Source organism: Geotrypetes seraphini, chromosome 1 (genome assembly GCF_902459505.1).
Source record: "Geotrypetes seraphini chromosome 1, aGeoSer1.1, whole genome shotgun sequence".
NCBI lineage: Eukaryota > Metazoa > Chordata > Amphibia > Gymnophiona > Dermophiidae > Geotrypetes > Geotrypetes seraphini.
The window spans coordinates 5,001,503-5,025,933 of NC_047084.1; the positions used below are offsets into that span (position 1 = coordinate 5,001,503).

At 43.5% G+C, this 24,431-nt stretch overlaps 1 protein-coding gene across 2 annotated transcripts in view; it reads left to right on the forward strand.

The window, feature by feature from the left end:
- MCTP1 (multiple C2 and transmembrane domain containing 1) overlaps positions 1 to 24,431 on the forward strand; it is an 817,302-nt gene that overhangs the window by 318,149 nt on the left and 474,722 nt on the right. For both annotated transcript variants that reach the window (XM_033917588.1, XM_033917682.1), the window contains exon 6: positions 19,812 to 19,982. In XM_033917588.1, the coding sequence (XP_033773479.1) occupies positions 19,812 to 19,982 (171 nt within the window). The remainder of the gene's footprint in view (positions 1 to 19,811; positions 19,983 to 24,431) is intronic.

Below are 24,431 nucleotides of genomic sequence, written 5' to 3' on the forward strand. Positions count from 1 at the left end.
TGGAAATATGTCCTTGGATTAACTAAATATCATGGTAGTATTGTTATTCATAGAAACTTCTAGATAGTTAAATAGAAACATGATGGCAGATATGGGCCAAATGGCCCATCTAGTCTGCCCATCCACAATAACCATTATCTCTTTCTCCGAGAGATCCCATGTGCATATCCCAGGTCCTTTTGAATTCAGACACAGTCTCTGTCTCCACCACCTCTTCTGGGAGACTGTTACATGCATCTACCACCCTTTCTATAAAAAAAAGTATTTCCTTAGATTACTCCGGAGTCTATCACCTCTTAACTTCATCCTATGCCCTAATTGCAGAGTTTCCTTTCAAATTAAAGAGACTCGACTCATGCGCATTTACATTACGTAGGTATTTAAACGTCTCTATCATATCTCCCCTCTCCCGCCTTTCCTCCAAAGTATACAGATTGAGATCTTTAAGTCTGTCCCCATACGCCTTATGATGAAGAAAACATACCATTGTAGTAGCCTTCCTCTGGACCAACTCCATCCTTTTTATATCTTTTTGAAGGTGCGTCCTCCAGAATTGTACACAATATTCTAAATGAGGTCTCACCAAAGTGTTATACAGGGGCATCAATACCTCCTTTTTCCTACTAGCCATACTTCTCCCTATGCAACCTTTCGCCGTCACCTTTTAAACCTGTTTGGCCACCTTAAGATCATTACATACAATCACACCCAAGTCCCGCTCTTCTGTCATGCACATAAGTTCTTCACTCCCTAATCTATGCCGTTCCCTCGTGTTTTTGCAGCCCAAATGCATGACCTTGCATTTCTTAGCATTAAATTGTAGCTGCCAAATTTCAGATCATTCTTCAAGCTTTGCCAGGTCTTTCTTCATGTTATTCACACCATCCGGCATGTCTACTCTATTGCAGATTTTCTTATCATCTGCAAAGAGGCAAATCTTACCCGACAACCCTTCAGCAATATCGTTTATAAAAATGTTAAAAAGAACAGGCCCAATACAGAACCTTAAGGCACAGCACTGGTAACATCCCTTTCCTCAGAGCGATCTCCATTGATCACTACCTTCCTTTCTTCTTCCACTCAACCAGTTCTTGACCCAGCCCGTCACTTTGGGACCCATGCCAAGGGCACTCAGTTTATTTATTAGACGTCTGTGTGGAACACTGTCAAAGGCTTTGCTAAAATCTAAATACACCACATCTAGTGCACATCCTCTATCCAATTATCTGGTCACCCAGTCAAAGAAATTGATCAGATTTGTATGACAAGACCTACCTCTAGTGAATCCATGTTGCCTCTGATGCTGTAATCTACAGGATTTCAGAAACTTGACCATTCTCTGTTTTAAAAGTGTTTCATTAATATGCTTACCACAGAAATCAGACTTACCAGCCTGTAATTCCCTACTTCTTCCTTACTTCCACTTTTGTGAAGAGGGACCATATCCGCCCTTCTCCAGTCCTCTGGTACCACTCCTGACTCAAGATACTCATTGAAAAGGTCAGTCAGCTACCAGAACTTCCCTAAGTTCCTTCAGCACCCTTGGATGTACACCATCCAGCCCCATTGCTCTGTATGTTTATTTTAGCTAACTCCTCACGAACAAACCCTCTGAAAATCAACCAGGGTCTATTACTCCTCCATCCCTATTCACTTTTGTCTTTTGTGGTCCCGCTCCCGGAGTTTCAGCCTTGAACACAGAACAGAAATATCTGTTAAGCAATTTGGCCTTTTCTTTATCAGCTTCTACATATTCCTCCCTTTCACCTTTGAGTCTCACAATGCCACTTTTGCACTTCTTCCTATCACTAATATATCTAAAAAATGTCTTGTCTCCCTGTTTTACCATGTCAGCTATTTTTTTTCTTCCATTTGCATCTTTGCTTTCCTGACTACAAGTCCAGCCTCTTTCAACTTTTCCAGATATTTTTGCCTGTCTTCTTCTTTCTGCGATTTTTTGTAGTTTATGAAAGCTAACCTCTTATTCCTTACCTTCTCAGCTACTACTTTTGAGAACCAAAGTGGCCTTCTTTTCCTCTTACTTTTACTTACTTGCTTCACAAAAAGATTGTCGCCTTACAATCGCTCCTTTCAGTTTTGCCCATCGCATTTCTACTCCTTCCAGACAATAATTCCTTGACGTAAACCCCCATCTGAACAAAGTTTTGGGTTTTTTAAAAGTCTAGAACCTTTGCTTTTGAATGAGCCCTCTCTATACCCATCTTAATATTAAACTGTACCATGCAGTGATCACTTGATGCCAGATGATCATCCACTGTAACATCAGAAACACTTTTCCCTTTTGTAAGCACTAAGTTCAGTATGACCCCATCCCTTGTGGGTTCCATTATCAACTGCTGAAACAGTTCTCCTTGTAGAAAATCCAGAATCTCCCTACTTCTAGAAGGCCCTGCAATAGAGATACCCCAATAAACATCCAGCATGTTAAAATCACCTATTAGCAAGACTTCCCCTTTTTTAGATATATATAATTGATCTAGTAATTCTTTTTATCTGCTTAGAACTATAACAGGCAATGGCAGAATATAAGATATGCAACTGTAATGGTAACTGTTCAGAGACTAATCACATTCAGTGGCCAATTTGTCATCAATGAGCTAAAAATGGTTTCAGTTGGAATTGATAGAAAATGTCAAGGGCAAATTGAGAAATGCCTAAGAGTGGGAGCAGAACAGGCACCGGTGGGAATAGTGGCTATCACTATTCAGCAATATGCAGAGAGGAAAGCGGGGGCAGGGGATGAGGATGCTTCATAAGAAGCATATTAATGTTGCATATTATAGTCGAAGGTAAGCAAGTTTAGCTGGCATTTATCTCTCTGTACAGGCAGACAGTATATGTTTAGTCTATATGCGGAAGCGTGTTCACTCTCCATAGCCACCAAGCAAGTATATTTGATAAATCGTACTTCTTAATAGTCAATCCGCTGCACTGTAATTTTCAGTGCAATGTTATTATTTCTGAAACAAATTGCTTATTATAGCACATGATGTGGGTTCCTTAACTGAGTACAGATGCTTGCTAGCAGTAAATTGAGACAATAATATGCTTGATCATGCCAGTAGAATTACTAGCTCCAGATCATTGCGTAAACATGCTTTCATTCACCATGTGCTCATTCATACATTAAATGCAAACGATTAATGCATCGTTTATATTTCCATGCCTGAGTCAAATATAGTGCTGCTGCTACTTTTCTGCTTCACTACAAGAATGTTTTAGGGTAGGGTTTCTCTAGAGCAGTGTATCGCAAATTCTGTGCCCCGGCAGATTCCAGGTGTGCCGCGAGATGCTGGCGAGGAGGAAAGGTGCCGGTGCCGGCTGACTGCTTAGAGGACATGCCTCGCTGGCACCTCTGCTCCTTCTCCTCACCTCTCCTTCTGCAGCACCACCCCTCTCCACCCCCCCCCCCCTCCCCTCAGGGCCGTGGCTGGAGGATATCCGAGCATGTACAGATGTCAATGTGATGACGTCATGCATGCACTTGACGTCTGCGCATTTCCAGGTGCCCTCCAACCGCAGCCCCGAGATTAGAGTGCCGCAGCTTTAAAAGTTTGTGCCTCTCTGCTCTAGAGGGATACAAACAGGCCAAGACTACAGACTCAAGGATCACCCATATGAGGAACGGTTGGATAAGTTGCAGCTGTACTCACTCGAGGAACGCAGAGAGAGGGGTGACATGATCGAGATATTCAAGTATCTCACGGGCCGCATCGAGGTGGAAGAAGATATCTTCTTTTTCAAGGGTCCCGCAGCAACAAGGGGGCATCTGTGGAAAATCAGGGGCGGGAAACTGCACGGGGATACCAGGAAATTCTTTTTCACTGAAAGGGTGGTTGATCGCTGGAATAGTCTTCCACTTCAGGTTATTGAGGCCAGCAACGTGCCTGATTTTAAGGCCAAATGGGATAGACACATGGGATCTATTCACAGAGAAAGGTAGGGGAGGGTCATTGGGGTGGGCAGACTAGATGGGCCGTGGCCCTTATCTGCCGTCTATTTCTATGTTTCTATGTTAATGGATGTATTTGCATACACTGGGTAAATATGCATATTTTGGTTGCTCTGAAAACCTCTTTTTTTGGGGGACTGGATTTAAGAACCTCTGATTTAAGACCAGCTAGCCAGTCTGTACTACAATTTTGTATGTTTAGATACCTCCTATTTTATTTGTACCAAACCGTTGCAACCATACAGAACAGAACTAAGTAGTTTACAATCTAAAATTTTTGGGAAAAAAAAGGAAAGGAGTGCCATCTTGTAGATAGGAAAGAAGCATATCATTCATTAGACTGTTTATAGAATACTCATACACAAGAAATCAATACCACCAGTATCTTTCAATGTACTTTGGCAAAGGTGATAATATTATGTAAAATATTACTGACAAGAAATTAGAAATGGTAGTGGGGGTTGACCTTTAGGAAGAAAAAAAATCCTCTATTAGACATCATTTCCTGGACAGGTGTACTCGTAATATCTGGTGCCCACTTACATAATTGCCCCCTAAATTTGTAGCTGATGCAACACAGGGTTAAGCTCTCTGAACATACAGCTATTGATGTATTAAGGTTTGCAATAATACCATCCTCTTTCAAAACAAAACTTAACACATCAACAGCTGTAAGTTCATTTATGAGGAGTGGTGAGTCCAATGCCGGATGGACTTCTGTGGTCTGTGTGCCATACATGGAATGGAAAGACAGATGGGGATAGGCTGGAGTGAGCTTCGACGACAACTCCACAAGTTGGGACATAGTGCTGAGTACGTCTAGCAGCGCTTTAGAAATAAGTAGTAGTAGTAGTAACATGAGGACAATGCTGGGCATACTTCTACAGTGTGTCCTGTATGTCGCAAGACAGATCAGGATGAGCTGGAACGGGTTTCAATGGCAACTGCAGTAGTTGGGAAGTAACTTACCTTGCCCTGCTGCTGGAAACTGTGTGAGCTAATGCTTGCTACCATAAATTATAAGAGCAAGCTTTTTCTGGAAACCCCTTCACCACAGTCAAAATGAAAAGGAAAGCCTCAGAAGTATCAACCAGATATGTGTGTGAATAAAAATAAGACGTTTCACCCAGAAATAAATGTGGCTACTTTCCAAGGCAAGCACGTTGGCCTAAATGGAGGAAAAAGCACCTTTGTAAGAGTCCTTCTGTCTACTCTTGGTATACTAGAACTAAGAACATAAGAATTGCCGCTGCTGGGTCAGACCAGTGGTCCATCATGCCCAGCAGTCCGCTCACGCGGCGACCCTTAGGTCAAAGCCCAGTGTCCTATTTGAGTCTAGCCTTACTTGCATATTTTCTGTTCCAGTAGGAACTTCTCCAACCTTGTCTTGAATCCCTGAAGGGTGCTTTCCCCTATAACAGCCTCCATATACAAACAAAAACAAGTTAAGGACGCTCGTATCCAGCCATTCTCAGGAAAATTTACTAAAGGAGGAATCCAGTAATACTAATTCCTGTTAAACATATTTGAGATGTAATATTCAAAGACCATGTTCCCTTTTAACTTTAAAGAGTACAACTGTTCAACCAAACATCTCATACTTGTGAAGAATTTTCTTCTAAACAGGTCCCCCAGTCTGTGTTCTCTTTTTGTGTAGAAGTTTCTTTCTACTTATGCAGAAGTTCAAGAAGAATTGGAGGGTAATGAGCACAATAATTGAATTTATGTGGAAGACATCAGAGAACCTAACCTTTTCAGTATGCTGTCATCACTCCATTGCACAGAAAAAGTACATATCTCGTACTGAACATGTGGCACCCCACAGAAATATGGTTGACTTAACACACATTTGAAACATAAGATTTCAGTCACTCTATTAGGGTATCTAATTGAGTCCATTAACACTAACATAGGTGAGCAGAGAATGCAGAAAATAACAATCTATGAAGCCATCAATGTGCATTTTATCAAGCAGGAAAAAAAGGTTTAGTCTCTGGGAAGTCTCTGATTTCAGTCCTGATATATAATCACAGACTAGTCCATTCTCACTAGCATCTGATTGCACTCATAGGATAAAGGCAGAAAAGAAATGCAAAAAGTCTAATCAGAACAATCTAGGAGGCAAGCGACAAGGTACCACACCTAAAAACAGGCCCGGATTCAGTAAGTGGTGCCCTCTTCATCCACCTAAAAAAATGGCCGGTGATCTCATGTCAATCACGCAATGGCACCGTTTATAGAATCACAGCTTCGTGAAAGGTAGGTGCTGGAAATGTAGGCCAAGGCTTTCGAGGTCTGCATTTACGGCGCCTCCCTTTCACATGAATCGTGGCTACAGAGGCGCTTTACAATGCCTAATGCCACTTGTGGTGTTAGCCATGTCTACAGTGGCATTAGATGATGTAAAGCGCCTCTGGAGCCCCAATGCAGGTGTCTTTTCTTTTAGGCACTGGTAGGCGCCTACATTTTTTTAAATTTAATGGCATTTTCCATTTAAGTTAGGCCTATATTCCACTTAACTTAAGGCACCATTTATAGAATATGGGCCAAAATGCCCATCAAGCTTATGTTTTTGTATACCTACACCTATTTTATTCTGAAATTCAGTTTTCCAATACTGTTCTGAAGTGCAACTCTGGTTTTACTAATCCATTAAAACTTCTAATGAGTCGTTAAAATTGGGACACTATAATAAATTCAAAGCAATTTGAGATCCATTAACAAAATTTTGTATGAAATAAACATACGTATTTTCCTTTGATTTCTGTTATGCACATCCAGGAAGGGTGGTTGGGAGGGTGCAGGAGGGGGGTGTTATAAATTTATTATATCATTTGATTGTATTGAGTGCTGATAATTGTAATATTTGTTTGTTAATCTGCTGCACTTAATTATCTACCCCCCCTCTTTCCTTTTACCCCCACTTTGATGTTTGTCTTTGTAAAATGTCTCTCAATGTTCACTCTTCCCCCTCCTATAAGTATTATTTTAATCTTTTATTTTATTTTAGCAGTGTAAACCAGCTAGATACTTGTCGATGGGCGGTATATTAAAAATAATAAAACTTGAAACTTTTGAAAATGAATAAAGATTAAAAATAAAAAAAAACTTCTAATGAGTCAGATGTATCCCCACAGTGGGTTTCATGCCATTGCAGAATCTGGCAATCATTTCATAATTAATGTAAGCTTTTACAAGATTTTAATTTTAGAATTTTTACCAACTGCTGTTGGTAGAGTGATTTTAAGCTCCTCTAACACTGTGGCAAAGCTCAGACTTTCTGTTTACTACAGAGAGATGGCCCCAATATTAAGTAAGTAGAGCACATCATCAACTGAAATTTTGACAGGGAGTCCAGGGGAATTTCTCTTGCACCATTTCTTTCTGTTTCTCTCTTTCATTTTCCTATCTTCTACATTTTCCATGTTCCTCCTTTTCCAGCAGTAAACGAAAAAGTTATTTGAAGTAAAAAAAAAAATTCTCCTCAATATAAATATATTGTAAATAGCAGTACAAGTATATTCATAATCTTTATTGTGCTGGCTATCCAGCGGATTCCAGACAGCTAAACTCATTGAACTAGCAGCTTAATAATATCACCAGACTGGATACTGTAGTTCCTTAAACAAGCTTGCTTTATTGTAACTTAAAACAAAGAAGTAAATGAATTTACAGTTCTATAAATCCAAGGATTTCTGTTCTCTTCAAATCCACACTTCTACCAGTGTATTCCAAGTGGTGGGGAATTGGTTTATTTTCACTACTCTATGTGAGGATGGTGATACTGCACTTTAAACTTTTTGGAGTTTTGTGTTTATATTTGATTTTATCTTTGGATTACCTCCTTTTTTAGTCCCATTTCCTTTTTTTTTTAATTGCTGTTTTCACTTCTCCCTTTTTGTTCCCTTCTCTCATTCTCCAACCTTTTCCTCTTTTAGGGGCCTGTGAGAAAATCTACTAGACACTACTACTCCCCCTGCTAGATACTCCCTCACATTGTCAGAACCATCTTAAACCCCCCCCCCCCCTTTTTTTGTAACTAAGTCGCAGTACAAAATTCCTATGAGTGTCAGCATTTAGTGCTCCAGGCTGCTTAGTAAAAGGGGGGGAGGTTATATAGGTAGCTCTTCCTTAAGGGGAAGTGACACAAGAAGGAGGAGTCAGGCAGACAGCAATCAGGACATATAAAAGGGCAGGGCCAAAGCTAAGTCAAAAAGGTCCAGGGGGAAGGAGGAAGAGGTGATTTCCATTTGTGCCTTGACTTCAGCTCTTAGACACTGAGATAAGACAATCTTCCTTTTGTTGCTGAACACCTAAGAGTTTGCTCTGAGGTCTGGCTGGACCAGACCATGTTGCCTGACTGAGGAAAACTATTGAAAGATTGTATTTGGGGCATGGCCGTTACAAGCCACGGTCCATGTTTTGGGTCCTGTCAGCTACTGGCCCTCTCAGAACTTTTTTTGAACAAGAGACTGTTCTGTATATGCCTAACCTGTGAAGAAACAAAGTGCAGGACTTTCCATTCTTTTGAGTTAATAAAGAAGTTTTCTTTACCTTTTGTGCTCTTGTCTGACTGTGTACCGACCCAGACCTAAACCCTGCTTGTACTGTTACTGGGCATGTTTACAAAGCTGCAGCAAAAAAGTGGCCATGGAGTATCCTTATGCGGCACTTTCCCTCATGGTAAGGCCACTTTTTGCCAGTTTGAAAATGGCCAATTTTCTATTTTCTGCATCACTGAACAATCCATACATAATGTTGTCCATTTTGTAGATGATAAGGGTTCATGTACTAAGCACACATTAATTAATTAGCATGTGGCAATGTGGTTGTCTTGCACCATTTGCATTGGCTTCCTTTGACTGCTTATTTAGCCTTTAAGACTTTGGGCTCCTTTTATGAAGCCGCACTAGCGGGGTTAACCCCCACGCTGGCCAAAAACTACCACCTGCTCAAGAGGAGGCGGTAGTGGCTAGCGCATCCGGCGGTTTAGCACGGCTTGATAAAAAGAGCCCTTTGTGCCTGTTTCTATAAATGGCGCCTACCATTAGGCTTCTCTAGATTGAGGTGCCTAACTTACCTCCCCCCCCACACACTTTTTTTTACAAAGTTGTAGCACAGTTTTTAGCGTTGGAGTTGTTACCGCCACTGCTAGTGCTAAAAACCGCGCTACAGTTCTGTAAAAGGGGCGAGGTTAATTTTTTAATTGGTTCAAGTGGTGCTTTTAATTGAACAGTGCCATTAAAAACCCAATTTAAAAAAAAATTTAAAAAATTAAATATTGGGTAAGTATCTAACTCGGTAGGCACTAGTGCTGCCTGATTCAGGAAAAAAAAATTTCGATTTGATTCAGCCTATTGAATCGATTTTTCTGCCCAATTGGGTGTTTTTTTTTAAACATCCTGGTGGGTTTATTTTATATAAGCATTTACCTCACTATCCAACAAACTTCTTACGTCATTATTAGGTAACTTCTAGTCTGTAACCCGTATATACTGATATTCTCTACTGTATCCTGTTATCACTTGATTCTCTGCTATGTAATTCTTACAATTGAATCCTCTACCACACCATGTAAAGTACATGAATCACTGTTATGTAATTTCTCTAGATAATCGTTGTTACGCAATTCTCTCGGTAATGTCCAGATCTCTTATAATTTGTAATCCGCCCAGAACCGCAAGGCACAGGCGGAATAGAAATCACTAATGTAATTTTATAGCCTCTTCATCCCCTTTGCCTTCTCCTAACCACGCTGGCACTGTGGTGTAAACAAAATAAACAAACAAAAAAGACTTTTCCTCTCTCTATTAAATCCTAGCTCACGTTTGCGGTCCAACACCAGCTCTGGAAGGATACACATTTCAAATCTGACATATTGTAATTACAAAACAGAAAATAAAATTGTTTTTCCTACATTTTGTTGTCTGTAGTTTAAGCCATATTGCTAAAAACTTTTTTGTGGGAATGGATTGTGTGGACTTTTTTGTTTTATTTTGTAGGTTTGGATGTTGAAGAAAGTTTTTCTATACATTCTTCCTTCTCTGAGGTTAGAGAGTAAACAGGAGAGGAGATGACTGAATATATAAATTAGGAAGATCCACTCTTCTACCTTGCTATTTCTCATTGGATTTTTCTTTGATATTTCAGAAGCTTTCATTAGCTTAGTGTTAGATTGTACTCCTAAGCCCAGTGAAACTACAATTAATACCTTTCATACTTCTACCTCAAGTCCAGTTCTTATCTATAGTACTGTTCAAAGGGCCCTGATCCTTTATTATTTACCTTGCTACATTTATAACAAAGTGGCCATTTCAGAGAGAGATAAATATAAACCTGATAGAAGTGGAGAAATTATTAGGTCACCACATGGTAGAAGATAGGTCAGTTGTGTTTTATAAAATAAATACATTAATATGAAATGGGGTTACAAGCGGTCTTTCCTTTCATGGCTGCAATATGAGTGTGATGTAGAACAGTATTCTTCAACCTTTTTACACCTATGGACTGGCAGAAATAAAAGAATTATTTTGTAGACCGGCACCGGTTCGTGGACCAGCGGTTGAAGAACACTGGACTAAGTTGTGGGCCAGACCCCGCCCATCTCCACCCAATCTCCGTCCCCAGACCCCGCCCCCATAATAGTACTAATTGTAACACTATTTTTTCCATTCATTTTTCATATATACACACAATATAATCTTAGCAACACATAATGGTTAACCAAAAAATTAAACTACACAAAACACACTGTTTGCTTCTCAACATTCATTCCTACCAGAACACAAATAACCCCTATGCAAATATGGGACCAAAAACTAAAAGTACTAATATATATATAAATAAACCCTAAGGTGCAAGATGCATACAGTACAAGCCCCCAGAGAAATAGAAACAAATGCATTTCTTCCTGAACAGTGCAAAATACAGACAACAAAATCATTCTTCCTACCTTTGTTGACTTCCTCCATGCTGTGCCTTACCTTCTGGTCTGCTCCCACCTGGACATTTTATGCCACCCCAGGTGTTATCTTCAGGATGGCTCCCTCTTCCTCACTGATGCAGTGCACAAAGCCGCAGACATCGGCTCCTCATGCGTCCCGCGCCTCATCTGGAAGCCTTCCCTCTGACGTTGCGACATCAGAGAGAAGGCTTCCGGTTCAGGTGCAGGACATGCATAGGAGCCACTGCCCACGGCTTTGTGCACTGCGGCAGTGAGGAAGAGGGAGCCAGCCTGTAGATAATGCCGCATCGATTGTACCACGGACCAGTGATTGAAGAACACTGTCTCGGGCCCGATGCACATGCCGGCCTTGTGGACCAGCAGGTAATTTCTGTGGACCGGCACTGGTTCGCAGACCGGCAGTTGAAGAACACTGATGTAAAATATATTGGCAGTACACTTCTCCCTCCTTATTTGCGGGGGATACGGGCAGAGCCGGACCGCGAATGGCAAAAAAACGCAAATATCTGGCTCTGACCAACCCCTGCCTCCCTTCCGCCTTCCCCTGGCATCCCGGCCTTACCTGGTGGTCTAGCTGGTTTTCGGGGCAGGAGCGATCTTCCTATGCTCCTGCCCCGTGCAGATAGCCATTAGGAAATGTTTGTGGGGAGTTCTCGAGAGACTACGGGAACTCCCCACAGCCATTTCCTAATGGCTATCTGCACGGGGCAGGAGCGTAGGAAGATCACTCCTGCCCCGAAAACCAGCTAGACCACCAGGTAAGGCCGGGATGCCAGGGGAAGACAAAAATATGGGGGGGTTCCTCCTCCCCCCCCCCAAAAAAAAATTGCGATTATGTGAAATCGCGAGTAGGGAAACCGCGAATGGGGAGGGGGAAGTGTAAGTGCAAATCTACATTGATGGTAGCTAGAATGTGATACACTAACTGGAAGATTTAAAGGAATACAGCAGACAATTACAGTCACAGATGCTTTTTTTGAAAAAGGCCTCACCAGAGTAATTCAGATACCTACAATACCTTTATAATACCTCCAAAGTACACTTAATGAGAGAGAGAGAACATGTGAGTATGTGTGCCTCATTGTACCTCATCTGTGCTGAACTTCTTGAGAAAGCTAAAGGAGTTAGAAGCCAGGGTGAAATAAAAATAAAGGATCACCTTGGAAAAGGGATTAACATGGTCAGATTCTAGAGAAGAGCCTGTATGAACTGAAATGCCTAAATTATCAGTGCTTTCTTAGAACAACGTTTACTTCAATTCTATAAAAGGTACATCCTTCTTAGAGAACTGTGCTAAACAGCAGTGTGCATCACAACTTTTAGGTGCACATATACAGGCCAAGGAAAACCAGGCCTAAATCCTTGCACCTAACTTGTATGCACATAAATTCTATGAATGCCCACAATACACACATGTTCCTCCCCTGGCCATGCCCCCTTTTAAGATTCTCACAATAGAACTGGCACAGAGCATTTTAAAGAATACCCCTACCGAGTTTTTCACATAACTTTTAATTAATGTCAATTAGCATCAATTATGAGATGTTAATTGCCAATTATCATCACCGATTAGGCTTGTTAAACAATGAAGTTATATGCACAAATCGTCTGAGTGCACCGATTTGCACGCATAGCATAAGCCATCATGAATTTGGGGGTAGGTGTGTAAATGTTTAGTATATTAACATACACATGCATAGGTGCGCATATAAGCAGGTATATTCCAATATTCCACTTAAGCATTATTCTGTATATATGTGTCCAACCTGCATAGCATGTATTTGCATGGGGGCATATACTTTGGTAGTGCATGGGTAGGGCATAAGCAGGGCTCCCACTTACACACCCAGGACTGAATTCTATATAAGGCACCTAAAAAATTCAGCACCAAAAAAAAAAAAATCTCTTGAGCAGTATTATAGAAACCATGCTTAAAGTTAGGCACTGTTTGTAGAATAGCACTTGTACCCAGGACTTTAAGCACATCCATTTGCACTAATGGAAATGTGGTACAAAACTTTGCGACAAAACAACAAATTCCAAATAGCACCAAAAGATTCCACAAAGGCAATGAAGCAGCAAAACAGCAAAAAGATTGTGGAACAGAAGATCGGATGTTCCAGAATGTAGTTTAATAAGCAACCACAAAGGGTAAAGTCACAAGTGACCCACAGGATGGAAATCAAATAATGTATAAAATAAGAACAGCCCAACACGGGACATGTTTCGGCAAAATAAAAATGCCTTCTTCAGGTTTTTAGATTCTTGTTTTTAAGTAATTTGGACTTATTAAACTTCAAGCTGGTACATCCGATCTTCTGTACAAAACCTTGCACCTAAAGTTAGACACAGCTGCCCCTATTTCTATAATTATGCATGTAACTATGAGGAACTCCCCTGATTCTCCCATGACCCTCCAATTCCCTCCCTCCCACTTTGGTGTCACAAATAAATTTTAGGCAGAGATATTACATTTATGCGCACAAATTTAAATTAAAGCTGATTAATACTAATTGCTTGTTAAGAAGCCAAATAGTATTAATTGGCTTATTATTCAATTAAATTGTGTGTACAGATTTGACATGCATCCAAATTTGCACCGTTTATAGAATTCAGGGTATAACTTTCAGGATACTGTAAATTATGCACATCGCTACCACACTTAGGCGCTCTCACTTACATGAGCTCTGTGGCTGGTGTAAGATGGGCACCTGGATGTTAGGTGTGCTGGTATTGGGTTATGCTAATATTCTGTAATGGAACCTATGCATCGTGGTTCAGTTATAGAATAGGCTCCTACCACATGTCCTCATGTCACCCAGTTATAGAAATATCCCTATAGTGTGTATATGATGATAATTTGCATGTTATGCTCATTACCATGCAACTAGACAGAACTTCTTACCCTCTGTTCTCTATAGTGTTAGCAGGTACCTTAGTACACACTAGAGAATGACACGGGGAAAAAATCTGTCCCCGTCACCGCCCCGTCCCCGGCCCACCATCCTCTGCACCGCCCCATCACCGCCATCCCTTTCACCGCCCCGTCACCGCCACTGCCATCCCATTTTTGCCCCGTCACCATCCCCGCAGCATCCATATAAGCCTTAGTACTCTAATATTTAGCGTATTCCATTCTTATAAATCAAAGTTCCTGCTGCTGAACTAGAGAAAGAGATGTTCAGCTGGCAGGGCTTTGTTTATAAATTTTTATTAACACAACTAATATACCACCATAATGTTTCCGACAGAGGACAAGTATGCAATAAATGCATTTTGCTGTTTCAATGCCAGTGCTCAGCAGAACAACAGACAGCAATATGGACATTCACCTTATGTAGTACTTTTTTAATATATAAAAATAGGCAAAATTAGTTGCTGTTTTATCATTATATTTTCTTGCCATTATAGTATTCTTCATTGATCATTTTTCTTTTTAAATTCAAAACAAATTCAACCTATCTTGTGTCCCAGCATGAATTCATGTTTCACTCAATTGGCTGTTTCAAGGGAATTAACCCTCCAACTTCCATTTGCAAAAATACCCAATGTTGTTCCTTCTATGAGCAATATTTAAATTATGAGGAACAACATTGGGTATTTTTGCTGAATTGTGTGACACCATTTGGGCTGAACATGAAGATTGAAAATGCCTGGTTAGCCCTGGACAGATGATTTGAACAGCCAGGAGCCTGTCCTGGCCATTTAAATCATTTTGAATATCTAGTCCAATGATAACAGAATTAGGGTGATTATAGAAACATAGAACTTTGTTGATCACTAAAAACAGTGGAGACTAAGGGTCTATCAAGCTCAGCATCCTGTCTTTGACACTGGCCAGTCTTGGTCTTTGGAACTGCCCATTGTGTCAGAAGCAATAGGGATTAAGTGACTTGCCCAGGGTCACAAGGAGTGTAGTGTAGCTCTAACCACTGGATTTAGAAGTTGGCTTCTTTTGGGATCTTTAACTCATCATCGCTAGGACTCGAATCTGAGTCCGTGGCACCTAACATAGAATGGAATTAGTATGGCAAAGTAATGAAGAATGGTCCAGCAGCCCCCACCCTCCCTCCACCTCACCTTATATTCGTTCTGAGTTTGCCGGCTTCCTTTTTCCCTAGCCGCACGCGTTCAAAAAGCCGTGCATTTAGCCAGCTCCCTCCCTCCACCTCACCTTAAATTTCGAGTTTTCCGGCTTCCTTTTTTCCAAGCCGCACGTGTTCAAAAATCCGTGCACGCGCGGCTGCGCGAGTCAATCAAACTTCTCCTCTCCTGCAACTTCCTGTTTCCGGTTGCGTCAGAGGAGAAGATTGATTGACTCGCGCAGCCGCGCGTGCACGGATTTTTGAACACGTGCGGCTCGGAAAAAAGGAAGCCGGAAAACTCGAAATTTAAGGTGAGGTGGAGGGAGGGAGCTGGCTAAATGCTACGGGCGGGCGGGCGGTGGCTGCGGGGACCGCGCGATCCTTGATACCTCACTGCGGAGACAAGACCATTCACCACCCCGCGGGCGGTGAATGGCCTTGTCCCCGTTGCCGCAGCGACTGCTAGTTTTCTTCCCCGTTTTCGGCGGGTGACCCGTGGCTAAAATGCGGTGGCCGCGGGTAAACCGCCACCGTGTCATTCTCTAGTACACACATTAAGGCTTTAGTGAATAGCTCATTTACAATTTTGTGCCCAATAAATCCATTTAGCATGAATGCTATTAGTAACCTTGGTGAATCAGCCCCTAAAATCACTATAGTAATATAGAACATGACAAGTTTCAAGTTTAATTTTAAAATTTGATATACACGCTTATTAAATATTTCTAAGTGATTACAATTCTAAAATGGGGGGACAATAATATACATGGTCAAATTTCAAATAAACATACAGAACTGGATTTGTACAGGATGGAAAAGACAGCAGAAAAAAAGGTTATGGCCTATACCCATTCACACCAGGTGCCTAACTTGGTCCAAGGTACTTAGGGGTACCAGGGTGTATCAAGGACATGTTTTGCTTGTAGGCACCTGTTTTGGACTTAGGCGCCAGTAGGTGCCTAACTTAAGCACTTGCATTTAGGCCAAGAAAACCCTGGCATAAATAGGGTGTGCCTAAAGTTAGAATTCCTAACAACACCTAAGGCCTCTTAGGTCTCACTTAGCATGATTCTATAAAGTGTGCCTAACTTTTACAGAATTGATGGATGCACTGAGAAGTCTCCCATTCGAGGTAGTAGGGACAAAGGACGTGTCTACTCTGAATTCAGTAATGCATTGAACAAGCTCAGAGGATTTCTGATGGAGAGGAAGGTCTATAATATTTCTCTAGCTTACTCAGTGGTTCTCAATCCAGTCCTTGAGACTCCCCCAGCCAGTCAGTTTTCAGGATATCTACAATGAATATGCATAAAACAGATTTGCATAAAACAGAGGCAGCTATTCAAATCTACCTCACACATACTCATTGAGGATATCCTGAAAACCTGATTGGCTGAGTGTGTCCTGCAGACTGAATGAGCTGAGTACATTGGATTACTAGAATAGCATCCCTGTTAATGATTTCAGTCAAGAGCGGGCAAGGATTATATAGTTATGGAGATAGCAGCATTCACTCTACAGTAGAGAGTTGTGCGGGGACAGAAATCCCACCTGGCCCTGCCAAAATCCCTTCCATCCCCACCCGTCCCTGTGAGGAATCCCTCTATCCCCGCCCGTCCCTGTGAGGAATCCCTCCGTCCCCACCCATCCCTGCAAGGAATCCCTCCGTCCCCACCTGTCCCTGCGAGGAATCCCCTCCGTCCCTGCCCATCCCTATAGACTTCAGAAACAGTTATTTCATTTAATTATGCTACTGAATTAAAGGCTCTGGTAGAGACCCATTTACAAATAAGCAAAGACACTTTATTAATTTGGAAATAGTAATTGGGAAGAATACATACTTTATAAACGGGTTTCTACCAGAGCCTCTAATGTAAATATAAAATAGAAATACTCAGCTGATGAGGACCCCCAAGCTTTCAGCTGAGGACTTCCTCTGCAGTTGGCCGGGGGTCCTTTTTGCCAAGCTTGGCAGGCAGCAGTAGCGTCCCTGAGTCACAGATGCTGGCACCTCAGTGGCTCATGGATGCTGCCTGCGACTGCTGCGCTTGGTGGAGGGGAATTCTGGCAGTCTCTAGAGGAGGTCCTCTGCTGGCGGTGCTTGGGGATCCCCACCAGCCACAACAAGGGTCAGCAAGTACAACACTGTAGAAATAAAACCAGAAATGCATTTCCTTTTCTTTTGAACACAATACAAAGACATTTGCTATATACATTTCCCAAAGCTAACATATTTTAGTCAATAAATTCATTTTTTTACCTTTGTCTGCAAACTTATTTTTCCATTAAGTTGGTCCCAGTTTCTTTTTTCCGCTTAGAAATTCTTCTGTTGCTGTACATTGGTTCCTCCTACCATGGTCCAGCATTTATCCCTTTCTCATCTTTCGTGCCTGCCCACCAGCCCCATGCTCAACATTTCTCCTTCTGTTCTATCACCCTTCTCCAGCACCATGCCACATCTCTCCCTCCATTCCCTTCATCACTATGTCCAACATTCCTTCCTCTTGCATCCTTTCAATCTGTCCCACTGTTCCCTTTCCACCATATTTCTCACTCATCTTTCTCTTCCCTATCATCTGTACCTCACTCCCTTCCTATGACCAAAAATTCTCCTCTTTCTTCCATTCCCCGTGTGTACACAGCCATCTCTCTTTCCTGCTATCTGACACACCCAAGCCCAATTCTCCCTTTCTATTCCTTCCCCCACCTCAGCATCTCTTTCCCTCCCTTCCTCTCTCCCCAGTTCATGCCTTCTGCATCCAAAAACGCATTCCCTCCCCCACTTCAGCATCTCTCTCCCTCCCTTCCTCCATCCTCTCTTCCAAGTTCATGCCTTTTGTATCCAAAAATGCACTCCCTCCCCTTCATTCGAGTCCAGATAACAGCAGGAGTTGGAGGCAGCCTGCAGCACGCCATATGTAGTCGACCCAGAAGTCTTCCCCTGAAGTCAGAGCTGATGTTGGAGGAAAAGCTTCCCATCAGTCTGGCGGCGGCTGAGGTGTCAGGTGAGAGGGGGTAGATACTGGATGTAGGAGGTGAGAGGAGACAGACTGTAGATAGAAAGGGGGAGGGATCAGACACACTGGATGAAAGGGGAAAGATAACAGACAAGTTGGAATGCCTGGGGAGAGAGAAAAAGACAGATGATGGATGGATGGAAAGAAAAGGCGAGGGGAGGAAGACATTGAATGGAATGGAGGAGAGGGGGAGGATGCGGATGGAAGGGAGGAAAGACACTGAATAGAAGGGAGAGAAAGAGAAATGAAGCAGATGCTGGGCTGAAAGGGGGGAGAGAAAGATGGGCAGATGCTGGATGGAAGGAAGAGAGAGAAGGGTGGATGATGGATGGGGTGACAGAGGGGGCAGAAAGGAGGAAGAGAGGAGACAAATCAGATGCTGGGCAGAAGCAGGAGAGAGAGAGAGGCAGAAGCGGGATGGAAAAACGGGGAGGGGCAGATGCTGGATGGAAAGGAGAAAGAGAGAGAGAGAGAGGGCAGATACTGGATGGAAATGGAGGAGAAGGACAAATGCTGGATAGAAGGGGAGCAGAGAGAGAGAGGGGGAAATGCTGAATGATGGGAGAGAAAGATGATATAATTAGTGACAGACTAGGAAATAAGAAGTAGGATAAGAGCTAAAGTGAGGGAATGAAATGGCAAGTTTTGGTAGTCAGAGCAGACCATCCAAGCTCACGGGGCTTCAGAAAGTTGGATCATTCTGGTAGCAGCAGAGCAGTTTTCATCCTCGCTTGCTGCAGTCAAGATCCCCAGTTGCAGCTCTCGGCATCCACCGACCAATCCCTGCTCAGCTCTGAGCCACAGATCATGACTTGTACAGCAGAACTGGGCCCGGTGAAGTTAGCGCATTTTGGGTTTGTTCCGGGGGGTGGGGGGGAGGAAGATGACTCTGTCCGCCCGCTCTAGCCTGCATGTGACACCTCCCCATGAATCAGCAACAGTCTCTGTCACATAGGCATGGAGCTCAGCACGTAGGCACACAGAGTCTGTGTGCCTACATGCTGAGATCATTGCCTACGTGACAGAGACTGTTGCTGCTGATTCGTCGGGACTCGGAAGCTCAGCTCGGCGCCGGACCTGAATTAGGTAGGCCTCGGGATAGGAACTCCGAGTCCATCCCGGTGGGAGTGCCGTCAGCCTGGGAGGGGTCCCCATGGGAGTCCCGTGTGCCTGGGAGGGGTCCCCATGGGAGTCCCGTTGGCCTAGGGGGATCCCTGTGGGATTCCTACAATTCCCTTTCCTGTGCAGACCTCTACTCTACAGCCCAACTGAAGCATATGCTGTGGTAATGTGGAAGGTCTTGCATATCAGCTGCCTACAATGTACTCACTACAGTGTATAAATGGAGGATTTCAGTACCAAGTGATGCCAAACATCGTCACAAAAAAAAAAAAATTCCTTCTGTTTCAAGCTTGTGTTCAGGGCCAAACCTCAAAAGCATTTGCTCTAATAAAGTTTCATATGTTATCGTTTCCCCAGAGTAGAGCTCCGTTTTGGTACTTTTAAGTTAATACAGACTCAGTTTCTGCCCCACAGGCTTCTGTGTTTGTCTTTTCTATGCCCTTTGAGAAATGAATTTATTGTAGATCTGTACTTGTTCACTTTCATTGTGATCGAATTGAAGTATTATCTGTGAAGCATCTTCATCCAGTTTATTTGTCCCAGGAGCCATAAGATCCAACTTAAACCACTTCTGCGATCTGCCATTCATCTAATACATGCAGGGAGGGAGGAATATATTTTACCTAATACTAGTTTCTTCTTTTTTAAAGCTTCAAACCCAGAGTTTACGTCTGTCGGATGTGAACAGAAAATCTCAGTTGTGGACAGGGATTGTTAGCATCACTCTGATAGAAGGACGAGATCTGAAAGCTATGGATTCCAATGGACTGAGTGACCCTTATGTGAAGTTCAGGCTTGGACATCAGAAGTTCAAGAGTAAGGTAACTTCTTTTTCTTTCATTAAACGTTGAAAAGTAGAGTCAAGATGCTATAGGTAAGATTTGGAAAACATTTTTCACCTGCTCCTGATGAGGGCTCTTTTCAAAGGCATTAACACAAGCATAAGAACATAAGAAACGCCTTCACCGGATCAGACCTAGGTCCATCTAGTCCGGCGATCCGCACACGCGGAGGCCCAGTTAGATGCTCTCTGTTGGAGACCCGGATTTCCCGTATCCCCCGATATGATTTGCAAGAAGGTGTGCATCCAACTTGCGCTTGAAACCCTGAACACTAGTCTCCTCCACAAGCTCCTCTGGGAGAGCATTCCAAGCGCTCGACACTCGCTGTGTGAAGCAGAACTTCCTGACATTTGTCCTGAACCTGCTGCCACACAATTTCAGGCTATGACCTCTTGTCCGTGTCACGTCTGAAAAAGTCAGTAATGCTTCTTCCTGGTCTATTTTGTCAAATCCTTTTAATATTTTAAAAGTCTCTATCAAATCCCCTCTCAATCTTCTCTTTCCGAGGGTGAACAGTCTCAGTTTTCTGAGGCGTTCTTGGTAGCTCAAATTCTCCATACCTTTGACTAGTTTTGTGGCTCGCCCCTGCAAAGTGATGCCTGGCTGAGAGGGCCTAAGTGAAAATCATCGTTCTCAGAGACTTGTGAAGTACATGCAGGTTCTGTAGCAGGAGTGAGCAATCAGTCTTCAAGGGTCATAACCCACTCGGGTTTTGAAGATTTCCACAATGAATATGAACGAGGTCCATATTTGTTCACAATGCACCTACATTGGCAAGCCTAGCCAATGTAGGTGCCTAACTTAATTGTTTAATAATCTTAATTGATGCTGATAATTGACAATTAGCACCTCATAATTGATGTAAGTTGCACTTAACTAGATGTTAGGTGCCTAACGGTCCAAGGCTGCATTTAGGTCAAGAAAACCCTGTCAAAAATAGAGCGTGCCTAAGGATAGAATGCCTAACAACACCTCTTAGGCGGCACTAAGTGTGATTCTATAAAATGCGCCTAACTTTTATAGTATCGTGCTTAGTGCGACACTAGTCACCACATATTGTAATTTTTAGGCGCCTTATATAGAGCTCTATATGCGAATAAATTGCATATATATTCATTGTGGAAGTCTTGAAGACGCAACTGGGTTTTGAGCCTAGGGGACCGTGGTTGCCCACCTCTGCTCTATAGAATGCATACCTTTAACGACATTAATAAGAAACATTCCTGTGGCCATACTATAGCTACGTGATGCTGGGTTATATGTTAGGAGTCACAGCTCAGAAAAAGGATCTTGGTGTCATTGTTGAGGATACGTTGAAACCTTCGGGTCAATCTGCAGCAGCAGCTATAAAAACAAATACAGTTATCCAGCATCCATGGGGATTGGTGGATACCAGATAACTGTTTTTCTGATTATTTGAGAATGTATTAGAATCCTTGTCTAACACACTCTCAATTTCCCTTCCCCCCCCCCGCCTCAAAGCACCAGCAAAGCACTATCACTTCTGACACATCAGAGGAAAGGCCCTGCCAGGGCTGGCCGCGAGTAGCCTGCTTGTAGGTTGCTTCCTGCTGACCAGCTGCACTTGGGTAAGGAAGAGAAAGTAGGAGGGAGGGAGCAAGTGAATTCACGACTCTGGACCGCTGCCTGCTTCTGCCACTTTGGGGCTTGAGGGAGGAGGGTTTTGCAGCTCAGGATCACTGATGCGCTGGGGCTTTAGGACAGGAGGGAGGGGGTTCGCAGCTGCTTCGGGGTTTGGGGGGCTTGAGGGAGGCAGGAAGGAAGAATTTGTGGCTCAGGACGCTACCACTGGTGCTTCAGGGAACTTTTTTTTTTTTTTCTCACTGACAATTTTTTTGCCAGTTGTGTGAGTTCTGGTTAACTGAGACCCGGTTAACCAAGACTTTACTGTAAAATGTTAGGAATCATCAGGAAAGGAATGGAAAACAGATGAAAATGATATAATGCCTTATATCGCTCTGTGGTACAGTTGCATCTCGAATACTGTGTGCAATTCTGGTCACTATATCTCAAAAAAGATATAATGGAATTAGAAAAGGTATAGAGAAGGGTGACAGAAATGATAAAATGGATGGGACAACTTTCCTATGAGAAAAGGCTAAAGAGACTAGGGTTCTTCAGCTTGGAGAAGAGACGGCTCAGGAGAGATATGATAGAGGTCTATAAAATACTGAGTGGAATGGAATGAGTAGATGTGAATTGCTTGTTTACTCTTTCCAAAAATACCAGGACTTGTGGTCATGCAATGAAGCTACTAAGTAGTAAATTATAAAACAAACTGGAAAAACATAGTAACATAGTAGATGACGGCAGATAAAGACCCGAATGGTCCATCCAGTCTGCCCAACCTGATTCAATTTAATTTTTTTTTTTTTTTCTTCTTAGCTATTTCTGGGCAAGAATCCAAAGCTTTACCCTGTACTATGCTTGGGTTCCAACTGCCGAAATCTCTGTTAAGACTTACTCCAGCCCATCTACACCCTCCCAGCCATTGAAGCCCTCCCCTGCCCATCCTCCACCAAAAGTGGAGAAAATATTTCTTCACACAACATGTAATTAAACTCTGGAATTCGTTGCCAGAGAATATGGTGGAATCAGTTAGCTTAGCAGGGTTTAAAAAATGTTTGGATTATTTCCTAAAAGAAGTCAGTAGGCCATTATTAAGATTGGTTGGGAATATCCACTGCTTATTCCTAGGATAAGCAGCATAAAATTTTACTACTTGGAATCTAGCTAGATACTTGGAACCTGAGTTGGCCACTGTTAGAAACAGGATACTGGGCTTGATGAACCTTTGGTTTGTCCCAGTATGGCAATTCTTATGTTCTTATGTAAATGTTATAGGATGTTAGGCAGATCCACACATAACTCCTAATTACTGCCAATTAAGTGCTTGGTAACCCCAATAATTAATTTTTAGCACTTAATTGACTAGTTTACATGTAGATGTGAGACCCATACTAGAGAATGACACGGGGAGCGATCCCCGCAGGGAGCTGCGGCGTGGCTGCGGTTTGGCTGCGGGTTATGGAGACTCCAAAGCCAAATCGCCGCAGACACGGGGACAAAAGTTTTCACCGCCCGCAAAAACGGTGAAAAGATTTGTCCCCGCAGGCCAATGTACCCCCTTCTAGGAACCGCTATTTACCTGTGTTTCACCGTGCTCCTCATTTGTCAGATCAACCCTTCCTGCCAATAGAACCCGCCCCCCCCCCCGACGATCGCCGGCAGGAAGGTGCTCAGCCCTTCATGCCGACAGAACCAGCCCTCCCCAACGATCGCGGCAGGAGGGTACCCATCCCCTCCTGCCTACCCCAACAGCCCCCCCGACGATCGCAGCAGGAGGATATCCAACCCCTCCTGCCAGCTCCCCAACAGCCCCCCTATGATCACTGGTAGGAGGGTGCCCAACCCCTCCTGCCGGCCCCCCCCACGGCCCCCTATATCGCCAATAGGAGGGTGCCCAACCCCTCCTGCCGGACCCTCCCCCAACAAACCCCGCCATCCCGAAACACCACCCTTAGTCTTACTTTCCAAGTTGGACCGGACAGCTCCTCGCTCGTCTGGCCAGCAGGCCTGCCTCCGTCCAAATGAGGCGGGCCGGGCCCGCCCCTCCCCTCCCCTGCCTAACCCACAGGATCCTAGGGCCTGATTGGCCCAAGCACCTAAGGCCCCTCCTATAGCGGGAGTGGCTTTAGGTGCCTAGACCAATCAGGCCCTAGGATCCTGTGGGTTGGGCAGGGTAGGGGCGGGCCCGCCTCATTTGGACGGAGGCAAGCCTGCTGGCCATATGTGTGAGGAGCCGTCCGGTCCAACTTGGAAAGTAAGACTAAGGGGGTTCCGGGGTGGGAGGGTTCGTTGGGGGGGGTCCAGCAGGAGGGGTTGGGTACCCTCCTGCCGGCGATCTTAGGGGAGGCCATTGGGAGGACCGGCAGGAGGGGTTGGGTACCCTTCTGCTGCGATTGTCGGGAGGGCCGTTGGGGGGGGTCTACAGGAGGGGTTGGGTGCCCTCCTGCCGTGATCGCTGGGGGGAGGGGAGACTTGCAGCCGTAGCCGCGGTCACTATGCTAATCACGGCAGGGAGATCTTTGCCGCGATTAGGTACAGCGGCCGCGTCTACTTACCATGTAGGCTAACATTGTAAGCATTAAAAGTACATGTCGTGTTTGTTTTTGTATAGTTATTAACTAATATTTAACTAAGTTTTAAAGTTTTAAAGTTTTAAAGAATGTTTCCTTTATACGTAAATAAAGAAAAGTATATAAAATCGTACCCGTTTGAGGCTTTTATGTATGCAGCGGTGACGGTGACGGGGCGGTGAATGGGGTTGCAGTGGCGGTGACGGGGCGGTGAATGGGGTGGGAATGGCGGTGACGGGGCGGTGCAGAGGATGGTGAGACGGGGACG